At 45.9% G+C, this 12,342-nt stretch overlaps 1 protein-coding gene across 14 annotated transcripts in view; it reads left to right on the top strand.

Annotated features, from left to right (window-relative positions):
* hdac4 (histone deacetylase 4) overlaps nt 1–12,342 on the top strand; it is a 553,521-nt gene that overhangs the window by 381,939 nt on the left and 159,240 nt on the right. For 9 of the 14 annotated variants that reach the window (XM_085985633.1, XM_085985631.1, XM_085985630.1 and 6 more), the window contains one exon: nt 2,372–2,446. The exons of the other annotated variants lie outside the window; for them this stretch is intronic. In XM_085985633.1, the coding sequence (XP_085841759.1) occupies nt 2,372–2,446 (75 nt within the window). The remainder of the gene's footprint in view (nt 1–2,371; nt 2,447–12,342) is intronic. 14 annotated transcript variants of the gene reach the window in all.

Raw genomic sequence — 12,342 nt, 5'->3', positions numbered from 1 at the left:
AAGTAATGGTTAAGGGATTGGCCAAGACACCAGGGAGAACTCCCCTGCGCTTCCAAGCAGTGCCATGGGATCTTTTACGTCCACCCGAGAGGGTGATTTAACCTCTCATCCAAAAGACAGCACTTCCGTCAGTACAGCACTCCCTCAGTACTACACTGGAGCGTCAGTCTAGCCTATGTGCTCAAGTCTCTGGAGTGAACGCACAACCTCTTGACTCAGCGGCGAGAGTACTACCAGCAGCTGGCACTGCTATTGTAAGGCCTGTTTCCCTGATTTTCAAGTTTGCGGGTAGAGATATATATACACTGGTTGTACTGCCTGCTTGCACAGTGACTGAGCTTGGAAGGCAGAGTTCCGTGCTCAAAATATGAGCTGGTGAAGTTTCTAATGATCTGAAAACATAAGATGCTACGTAAATGCAAGTTCTTTCTTTCCAGTCATTACAAATTGAATGGTCTTTAGTGTGCTGTACACCACTGTAGTCGATGCTCAGTACAAGTGGTGTAGGACCGCGTCTTACACACACTCCAACAACCAGCACAATTTTAAAAAATATTCCTAGAAAATTAGCAGCAGTGTACAGGAAACTTTTGATTTACCGGCACCTAAATAACCGGAAATCTCGGTTAACTGGCAAAATTCAGGAGTAGGTTTTACTTCATATTGTACTTGCCTTCCTCCATCTGTTGCTGTGCAAGGGTGTGGCTGCAGCTGTTGCTAAGCTACAGAGACGCTTGGAACTTGTGGCCATTGTTCTGAACTTGTTGCTAAGCAACAGGGTTTGTTGCTTTATACGGAGCTGTCAGCTCTCTGTATCTTTTACTATAGCATTCGGTTATCCGGAATTTTTGATGAACCGGCACCACGTCGGTCCCGTCCGTGCCGGATAAAAAAAAGTTTCCTGTACTGCAAAGTTGGGTGTTGGTGTAAGACAAAAGATTCCACTATACCAACAATAAATATACATTAGTATCCAGGGCCAGTCTGTCACTTCAATTTATACAGTGATTAAAATCTAACCATATATAAACTGGCAAGCAAAGCACAACACTGTCTTTCTGAACCTAATTCGAGAAAGTACCATTGTATTAAAAAAGACTTGCCTTGGTGCCTGTTTTTTTTTCTTCCCTCCCTCTCCTTCACTGAAAGTGTTGACTCCTTTCTGGAGTATGGTTCTTTGCATAAGCTTTGACAGTAAATGTCACCAGGCTACTCAACCACAAGGCAAATTGCATCTGTGGACTCGCCCAATGTCCACGTGTGCATCTGGATAGTAATTGTGCTCTCCAGAGAGAAGGAAGAAAAGATATATAAATTGCAAAAATAAATTACTTATCTCAAATAATCATTTCCTCCATTTAAATCTATTTGCAGTGAAAAGTCAATCACACCTTTCTCCTCTCCAACTATATTCTTCAAATCAAAATGTAACCATCTGACACAACTGTATAATTTTATGATTAAATTTGGATATTTCATCGGCATTGCCTTTGTCATACTTCTCCCTTCTCTGGAGCTTCAGGGCGTTGGCTGAGTGGTCCAGTGAAGGCACTTCAAACACAGCTCCAAGTACCTCCGAGTGCCACTATGACTTCAGAAATCTGTGCCAGAATTTGCAAAGGAATATCCTAGTAACAAGAGACTCCTTGGTTGATGGCACACATTCCAGGCACACCTCTGCAATTTAATAGCATCTCCAGAGCCTGGAATCATATTCGAGCCATAGTGATTTGTAATAAGTTGCAAAAATACAGCAATATGCACTAGTACCCATATGTTAAATGTACTTTTTGTAATACATCCTATATTATAATTCACTATCAGTTTTTCAACTTGTAACAAAGTGATTAGATTCACTGGTTGTTCTGTTCTGATTTGTAATGGATAGTGAAAGCATACACGGTGTCTTTCATTGATCCTTAGCGATCTTTGTCAAAGATGGCTGCATTTGATTTAGTGAACCTTGTCATATTGTCCTGTGTCCAAAAATGTAGTTCACTTCTAAAGCAAATAAGCTCCCTGAGAAATAGAAAATGAAAAGAAATGTTGCTCACACAATCAGGCTGTTTGAGCTCAGGTTATTAAAAGCAGAGAAGGCTTCTATATCAGTGGCATCTGTTGAAAGAACATATCTGGGACAGTGAAAAGTACTGCTAGTATGTATTTTAATTCAACACACAAGATTTATATTAGTGATTGTTTTTTGCAATTTTCAAAAAGGCATGAACAAAACTGCTAAAGGAAAATATGTTACCCCATTTGTTAGACATCTATATATTTATAAAACTGTTGCTTAAAGATTTATATACCAATAAAAGGTGGTTGATTATCAGTATATTGTGCACCACTACAAGGTGTCTTGTGATTTTAGTTATCTGCAGACATACAGAAGGATGTGTAGTGCCATCTAGGCTTCAAGAAATGGAAGTACATTTAAGTACAAAAAGTAAGTACTTAGACCACCTTGTATGAAGCCTTATATAAATACTGTTAAAGCTCAGCGAAGGGTTGTGTTACATGGTCAGGGAAGAAGCTATAAATATGTTCTGAGTTTAAAATATTGCTATTGACTTTTGCCGTTCATTAGGCCTTTTTTCAATGGGGTGATGCACACTAAAAGTGATAATGGAGGCTCTTTCTCTATATGCTCTAATAATTGTTCCAAGTTAATCTGATCATTTAGGATAGCATAGCAGGAACCCTTAATGATGCTGATGTGAGAACAAGCTGTCCCCTACTAAGTACCACAAAATATTAAACAAATTGGCCCTAATATTTGGCAACAAATGGGCTTGGCTTGTTACCATTGTGAAAAATGCCACTTTCCCATCTGTGCACAAGGAGCCCAAAGAGTAATTCATAAATGAGATTCATATTGATAGGTGATTGCTGAGGCACCCTCCGTGCATCTGATTTATACAAGGGGAATGTTGAGGCCTTGATGTATTTTCAAGTTGATTTGAACAGGAGGCAGAAGACCATGTTATACAACTACAATGTTCAATGTGTCTCAACCACACTTTGAACATTCTAATGTGTGTATGAAAAAAGTGGCTAGCTTGTATTCAGTAAAGTAATGAATATTTCCTAATAGAAGAATACATCTTGTCAGAAGGTTTGTGATCATGTGTAATTTTTGTAACTCATCTTCATATTCTATAGGCTTCTATCTTTCTAGCTTCAGATTTCTAAAACAATAGTAAGTAGGATTGCTAGAGTAGGAGAAATTTCTCCCTGGGGGATTTGACATTTATTTTTAAAAAGTGCAGCTGCTTCACAGAACAATATTGTAGAGTGTGGAAGAATACAGAAGTCAAGTACAGTAGGTTCTGGTTTTAAGTAAATGGAAATAATTGAAGTTCATATGCAATCAAATTGGATTTGCCCATTTTCTTTTAGGGTTGCTTTAAACTCCAAGAGGATTTCTTTGCCAACACGCTTTTCCCCTAGAAGGAATTAAATATCCAGAACAGCACAGATGCATTTGATGCAATTTGTACGCAAGCAAATTACCCAGGCATTACTGCTGTGCTCAAACTCATGCTAGAGTTCAGAATATTACTTGGAAAGTTTAACTGCTGCAACGGTTTTCGATGGATGTCTTTGACATGGCGGTTAGGACTTCAGCTTAAGTTACTATTCTCTGCAGATCTGCATTGCCTAGAATGCCAAGCTTTACTGCAGACCTCCAAAAGAGATTCATGGATTTACCTTTCCTAGGGCACTTTCGCAAACAAGTCAAAGCCCTCGTCAATTTCCAGAAACATTGAGCAGATTGTGAGGACCATACCAGATGTGTCCGATAGCACAGCCTGTTATGCATAGTTTCTGATTCATAGGACGCTTCACAAAGGGGAGAAGGTGTCCTTTCATACTAAAGGAAGCTTTGCCCCAGGATCTAGCAAGGATGGAGACAACCCACCATTTGGCCTCTGTTTCTCTGTTAACTTCCACTCCACAAAAAGAGATGACTCAAAAGTTAGCATCACTCTGATACTGGTGAACACTCCAGTGGTGCATCGCATCTTACCATTTTAGAGCAAGTGGGACCTTGTCTCGTTAGATGCATAGACACGAGAAACCATCAGAGAAAGCCATACTCTACTTTTTTTATAATTGAGTAACCAAGGTGAAGGACCAATGCCTGCACTGCAGGACGCCACCCAGATAATTGGTGGTTCAAGGAATAATTCAAAAGATGAGGTAAATCAGGAAATAGTGATGCAAAACTTGGATTTTAAAAGCCAGATTATAGGAGGAAGTCAAGACTTGGAGAACTAAGGTGTACCACAGTAGAAGTCCTAGGAACATAAGAACATAAGAAATAGGAGCAGGAGTAGGCCAATCGGCCCCTCGAGCCTGCTCCGCCATTCAATAAGATCATGGCTGATCTGATCCTAACCGCCAATCCACTGTCACAGAACCATCTCCTGAATCTAGCAGAATTAGACACACGAAATAGGAGCAGGATCAGGCTACACGGCCCCTGGGCCCGCTCCGCTACCCACAGGGCCATGACCGATCCGAACCTAGACTCATGTCCAAACTCCTGCCCGCTCCCCGTAACCCTTAATTCCCTTTACTTCTAGGAAACTGTCTATTTCTGTTTTAAATTTATGTAATGATGTAGCTTCTACAGCTTTTTGGGGCAGCATATTCCATGGACCTACCACCCTCTGAGTGAAGTAGTTCCTCCTCATCTCAGTTTTGAAAGAGCAGCCCCTTATTCTAAGACTATGCCCCCTAGTTCTAGTTTCACCCATCATCGGGACCATCCTCCCCGCATCCACCCGATCCAACCCCTTCACAATCTTATATGTTTCAATAAGATCGCCTCTCATTCTTCTGAACTCCAATGAGTAGAGTCCCAATCTACTCAACCTCTCCTCATATGCCCATCCCCTCATCCCCGGGATTAACCGAGTGAACCTTCTTTGTACTGACTCGAGAGCAAGTATGTCTTTTCTTAAGTATGGACACCAAAACTGTATGCAGTATTCCAGGTGCGGTCTCACCAGTACCTTGTACAACTGAAGCAATACCTCCCTATTTTTATATTCTATCCCCCTAGCAATGAAAGCCAACATTCCATTGGCCTTCTTAATCTCTTGCTGCACCTGCATACTAACCTTTTGAGTTTCGTGCACTAGGACCCCCAGAGTTAGAGTAGAAGACTATGGATAAGGCTTGATTTCAACGTACTAGGGGATATAGGGAGATAGAAGAGTGCAAGAGATGGCGTATTTGGAACTTAGAATGAACAAGATAGGAAAATTCTGAAGAACAGGGACTAATCTTTATAGTGCCAATAAAATAGAGAAAGACAAGAAAGATTGAAATGGAGAGAGATGGATCACCCATCAGACAACAAGCTTTCTCTTGTATCCTGTTTAGAAATATAAGAGAGGTATCCTGTTTAGAAATATGAGAGGTACCGGAAAAGCGTCCCCAGATATGGCAGCAGTATTCAAGACTTGGATATAGCTGAGAAGGGAAAATAAATGTTTAGCACGAAAGCAGAAGCTGAGCTTCTTTGAGGCAGGTTTAATAAATTGAGATGAGAGTTTTATTTGAGTTCAGAAGAGACAATTAGGATAGAGTGAAAGTAGATTAAGGGCTAATGAAACAGCCATCAAAAGGTGGTCGCTGTTGGTTAGACTCGTGAGACTATCCCAAAAATTCAAACAAATGGTTTCTAGTGACAGTATGACTGCTATTGGCTGTGAGGAGCTGAAATTACTCATACTTGCTATAAACAAGGTGTTATTAGGCCTGGTAGATGATACTTTTATTCCTGCTTTTGTAGTCAGAAAAAGAAGATTTGAGGATTCAGACCATTCTGGACCTGAGAACGTAACACAAGAAATAGGAGCAGGTGTAGGCCCTCGAGCATGCTCTGCCGTTCAATAAGATCATGGCTGATCTTCTACATCAACTCCACTTTCCTGCCCAATCCCCATAGCCCTTGATTTCCTTAGTGCCCAAAAATCTATCGATCTCAGTCTTGAATATACTGAGTATCCACAGCCCTCTGGGGTAGAGAATTCCAAAGATTCACAACCCTCTAAGTGAAAGAATTTCTCCTCATCTCAGTCCTAAATGACCGACCCCTTATCCTGAGACTATGCCCCCGAGTTCTAGATTCTCCAGCCAGGGAAAACAGCCTCTCAGCATCTACCCAGTCAAGTCCCCTTAGAATTTTATATGTTTCAATGAGATCACCTCTCATTCTTCTTAACTCCAGAGAATATAGGCCCATTCTACTCGATCAGGACAACCCTTTCATCCCAGGAATCAATCTAGTGAACCTTTGTTGCACCCCATCTAAGGCAATAATACCCTTTCTTCGGTAAGGAGCCCAAAACTGTACACAGTACTCCAGGTGTGGTATCACCAAAGCCCTATATAATTGCAGCAAAACTTCCTTACTCAGTACTGCAACCCCCTTGCAATAAAGGCTAACGTACCATTTGCCATCCTAATTGCTTGCTGTACCTGCATGTTAACTTTGTGATTTGTGTACAAGGACACCCAAATCACTCTGAATCCTGACATTTACTAGTCTCCATTTTAAAAAAATTGCTTTTCCATTCTTTGTGCCAAAGTAGATAATTTCACACTTCCCCACATTATACTCCATCTGACACCTTCTCGCCCAATCACTTAACCGGTCTATATCGCTTTGCAGTCTCTTTTCCTCACAGTTTTCTTTCTCACTTAGCTTTGTATCATCAGCAAACTTGGATATATTACACTCTATCCCCTCATCTAAGTCATCGATATAGATTGTAGATAGCTGAGGCCCAAGCACTGATCCTTGCGGTACTCCACTAGTTACATACTGCCATTCTCAAAATGACCCGTTTATTCTTACTCTCTGTTTTCTGTCGGTTAACCAATCCTCAATCCATGCTAATGTGTTACCACCAATCCCATGAGCTCTAATCTTGTGTAAACCATATTCATTTACTTTAAAATAAAGGAAGAGTTCAAGACACCAATTCCACTTGCTTTCCAGATTGTGCTCCCAGAATTCTGGTTCGTAACTGAATAGAAAATCCTTAAGATTCAACATAAAAGGGCATATTATCAGTGAAAAGTACTCCAATTGAGGAGCCTGGGTTTTGCCTATGTGGTAACTTGAATGTTGCCCGAGGCGAATTTTTTAACTTGTAATATTTCTGTAATGTTAGGCTCAGCATTTTTTTTTCTCTGTGATAAGCCAGCAACTTAAGGCTGCTCTCAACAATAACGATTTGAAGTATTAACTATTCAAAGGGGGAATTGTTGTTTACAATCTTGAATATTTCATGTTATTATGAGCAGATCACCCCATGTGCCAGCTAAGGGCCTGGAGGTTATTTCTATTTCATTCGCTCAGTGGGGGGCTTAGCTAAAGCAAATACAGGGGAGCCTCCTGCTTGCACATCAAAGGATAGGCATTCAACTCAGGGTAGTAACTGTGATTAACCACTTGTTGAATCGAGCCTCAATCTCATTGACTTAAGGGGGCAGTATAGACTCCATAAAGTGGTCTGTGTTTTTTCATCAGTAGTAAGAAGGTGTTTGTATTTTAAAAGTCTGAACCAGCTTAGGTTTGAAAGGTTAGTTAGAAAAGGTGATCCCAAGCTTATAGAGATATACTGTAGTAAGTTGCATCTTTATTGTCTTCCATAGCTAAGGTCATAGGAAAATTGATTGTACTGTATGCTGTTCCATTTATTTATTTGATATAAATAAACCAGCTGTGACTTGCCTTGATGGAGTACTTTTAGTCAGCTTTGTGTGAAGAGCAGAGAATTCATGTGCTGGTATGTACGATGTTACAGTGACCATAAATGGAGTAAGTGTTTTTTGTTATGGTCCCTGGGTCGTGCTCTTGTCTAACTAGATATTGGCAAAAAAAGTTAGTCCTGCTTACAGGAGCAAGCAGTGATGCTGAACCTGAGAAAATATCTGTCATTAAAAAACCCCAAATTGTGATAATGTGGCGGAGCCACCAAAGGACTCAGAGCGGTTGTACATAATTCCTTTAACAGCAATGTAGTTACTGCCTGTGTCTGTACCTGTAATTACACTGTTTAACTGTATTATGTCTAGTTACCTTTACAGCGCGGTTTCAACGTGATGACGTCATGCCGTTAGTCACGTGATTCCCCAATGGCGGGAAGAACGTGATGACGTCATGACATCAGCTTTCAGACCAGAGGATCAGTCCTCGTGGAGCCTTCAAAGAGAGCAGACCTGTATTCGATGTATTCCAGCAGTTTCTAGTTAAAACCTGTTTTGTTGTATTAAAGTTCATTGTTTTGATTGCCTGAGTCGAACTCAGTCTTTTTGTTAGGAACCTCCGTTCCTACATTGGTGACCTCGACTTCTACGAACAGTTTTCATGGAAGATTCATCATGGACACGAACGCCGTGACTCTGAAACTGCCACAGTTCTGGGAGCAACAACCAGACGCCTGGTTTATCCAGGCTGAAGCCCAGTTCGCCATCAGGAACATCGTCGCGGATCAGACCCGTTATTACTACGTGGACTCCGCCCTCGACAGCGCAACTGCCTCACGGATCATCAGCCTCCTCGGTAGTCCTCCTACTGACAGCAAGTATGATACGATTAAGGCGCGGTTGCTACAGGCCTTCGGGCTCTCGAAGTCAGAGCGCGCTCGCCGGCTCATCACGATGCCTGGCCTCGGGGACTCCAAACCGTCCGAGCTCATGAGCCAAATGCTCACGTTCTTGGGTGCCGAACCGGAATGCTTCCTCTTCCGGGAGCTTTTCCTCTACCAAATGCCGGAGCAGGTACAGGCTGCCCTAGCCAGATCCGACATTACAGACTGCGCCGAGCTTGCTGCCGAAGCCGATAAGATTTTCACTGTAACCCAGCAGTGCTGCGCGGCCACGAGGCGCCCATCCCCCACTGACGCGGTTCCAGCTCCTCCTGCAGCGGGCTGGTGCACCTACCACGCCCGTTTTGGCGCGAAAGCACGACGCTGCCGCTCCCCCTGCAGTTTTTTGCCAAAAAAAGAAACAAAGCTCCTGCAGCGTTCCTGGCGAAGGAGGACCAGGTCTAACGGGCGCTCCGCGGTTGCGATGGCCGCCGGATCTACGGGGGAACTTTTTTATATCACCGATTCCCTATCGGGTCGACGTTTCCTTTGTGACACCGGGGTGCAGTGTAGCATTCTACCTGCGTCGAAGCTCGATATGCAGGCTGAGAACCGCGGTTTTTCCCTCGTAGCGGCTAATGGCGCAGCGATTCGAACTTTCCGAAAGCGGCAGGTTCAAGTCTGTTTCGGCGGTCAGCGCTTCTGTTGGGAATTCGTCACGGCCACAGTCTCACAGGCCATCCTAGGGGCAGATTTTCTGAGTGCCAACAGCCTCCTCGTCGATGTCCGGCACCGCCGGTTGATCAACGCGGCCACCTTCCACTCGATTCTGTGCTACCACGGTACCACCGTGGCACGCTCTATTGCCTGCGCTTTCCCTCCGGATGACTTCACTCGGCTCCTCGGAGAGTTTCCGGAGCTGACAAGGCCCACTTCCTCCTCCTCGGCCACGAAGCATGGTGTTGAACATCATATCACCACTACTGGCTCCCCGGTTTATGCGCGGGCTAGAAGGCTCGAACCCGGCAATCTCGCGGCTGCAAAGGCGGAGTTCGACACGATGGAGCGGCTCGGGATCGTTCGCCGATCCAATAGTCCCTGGTCTTCGCCTCTCCACATGGTTCCGAAACCGGCTGGCGGCCATGCGGTGACTACCGATGCCTGAATGACGCCACCACTCCTGATCGGTACCCGATTCCGCATATTCAGGATTTCTCGGCCCATCTAAAGTCGACCTCGTCCGGGGGTATCACCAGGTTCCCGTGCATCCGCAAGACGTCCCGAAAACCGCAGTCATCACCCCTTTTGGCCTCTTTGAGTTCCTGCGGATGCCGTTTGGCTTGAAGAACGCGGCACAGGCGTTCCAGCGCTTAATGGACTCCGTGCTCCAAGACCTAAAGCTTCATCTTCGTCTACCTTGACGACATTCTCATCGCCAGTGCTAGCAAGGAAGAGCACATCTCCCATTTGCGTACCCTCTTTACGCGCCTCAGCCAGCACGGTTTAATCATCAACCCGGCCAAGTGCCAGTTCGGCCTGCAGCAGATCGATTTCTTGGGACACCGCATAACATCGGATGGCGCCGTCCCCTTAATGACGAAGGTGGAAGCGGTTACCTGTTTCCCGCCAACCGTCAAGGCCTTGCAAGAGTTCCTGGGGATGGTCAACTTCTATCACCGTTTCGTCCCTAAGGTGGCTCAGCTTATGCAACCCTTGTATGGGACCCTCGAGGGCAAGTCCAGTAAGGATCCAATCAGCTGGACAGCCGAGATGGACCAGGCGTTCGTCAACACCAAGAGCGCTTTGGCCAACGCAACCATGCTGGCGCACCCACTTCCAGGTGCCACCATCGCCCTTACCACAGACGCGTCAGACTACGCCATCGGCGCAGTGCAAGAGCAGTGGGTCAACGGCACGTGGCAACTGCTGGCGTTTTTCAGCCGTCAACTACGGAAAAATGAAAAAAAGTACAGCACCTTCGATCGGGAGTTACTGGCCCTTTTCCTAGCCATTCGCCATTTCCGGTTCTTATTGGAAGGACGTCCCTTCACGGCTTTTGTCGACCACAAGCCTCTAACGTTCGCCATGGCCAAGACCGCCGAACCGTGGTCTGCTCGTCAACAACGTCACTTGACGTTTATTTCCGAATTTACCACGGACATTCAACATGTGTCTGGTAAGGACAACCTGGTGGCGGATTGCCTCTCCTGTGCGACGGTCCACGCGGTTCACCTGGGGATCGACTACGCCCTCACGGCTGCAGATCAGGCCTCGGACTCAGGTCCAATCATACAGAACCGTCCCCTCTAGTTTCCTAGCGACCGACGTCACTTTCCAGGCCACAGGTGCCACACTCCTTTGCGACGTCTCCATGGGCGTTCCCCGACCTATCGTGCCGGTCACATGGTGCCGGAAGGTGTTTGATGCCATACATGGGTTGTCGCACCCTGGGATGAAGGCTTCACAACGGCTTATGTCGGCGAAGTTCGTCTGGAAAGGTATGCACCTCGATGTCCGTGACTGGGTTAATACCTGCGTAGTCTGCCAGAAGGCCAAGGTCCAGCGTCATGTTATAGCTCCAGTGGCTACGTTCGCTGTTCTGGAGCGCCGTTTCGACCACATGCATGTGGACCTTGTGGGGCCGCTTCCGCCTTCTCAGGGTTATACTCATCTCCTCACCATGGTGGACCGCACCACTAGGTGGCCAGAGGCAATTCCTTTGGTTTCCACCACTTCGGCAGACGTCGCTAGAGCTTTCATCTCCTGTTCGGTTGCCCGTTTCGGGGTACCGGCGGACATCTCTTCCGACCGTGGGCCACAATTTTCCTCGGAGCCTTGGAACGCTGTAGCTCAGGGGCTCTGCACCAAACTTCATCGCACCACCGCCTATCATCCACAGGCGACCGGCCTTTGCGAGCGATTCCACAGGTCGCTTAAAGTCGCCATTCGGGCCAGTCTTCAAGGTGCAGGATGGGTGGACAGACTTCCATGGGTCCTTTTGGGTCTTCGTACGGCGCCCAAAGAAGACCTGCAATCGTCCTCAGCTGAACTTGTCTACGGCCAGCCTCTCCGAGTACCAGGGGATTTCCTCCCTTCTCCCACAGAGCCATGGTCCACCTCCCAGGAACTCGTTAACCACCAGGAAGCGGCCAGATGCTTCGCTCCGGTGCCTACATCAAATCACGGCTTACAGAACTCCCATGTGCCAGCGGAACTGAAGAATGCTGAGTATGTATTCATCCGCCACGATGCTCACCGGGATCCGCTCAAGCCCCCTTACACTGGTCCTTTCCGCGTCATCGAACCAGGAGACAAATCCTTTTCAGTCGACATCGGAGAAAAGCCAGATCCCATTTCGGTGGACCGATTTAAGCCAGCTCACCTGGACCTGGACCGCCCAGTCGTCGTCGCTCAACCACCGAAACGTGGCCGACTGCCCGCAGCCGCCATGCCAGATCAACCAAAGCCGCCCGCCAACTCGACCACGCTCGCCGCGCCTGCTCAACCACAATCGCCTGCCAGCTCGACCACCGGTCATCAACTTCCTCTGCCAGGTTATCGAAGTCGATCAGACAGACTTGTCAGACCTCCCCCTCGTCTCACTTTTTCTGTCGAAGACAATTCTGGGGAGGCGCATGTGGCGGAGCCACCAAAGGACTCAGAGCGGTTGTACATAATTCCTTTAACAGCAATGTAGTTACTGCCTGTGTCTGTACCTTTAATTACATTG

The sequence above is a fragment of the Somniosus microcephalus genome, chromosome 4, assembly GCF_052327205.1.
Source record: "Somniosus microcephalus isolate GS21.2 chromosome 4, FLI_Smic_1.0, whole genome shotgun sequence".
In the NCBI taxonomy this organism is placed as follows: domain Eukaryota; kingdom Metazoa; phylum Chordata; class Chondrichthyes; order Squaliformes; family Somniosidae; genus Somniosus; species Somniosus microcephalus.
This window is presented reverse-complemented; position numbering and strand designations above follow the sequence as displayed.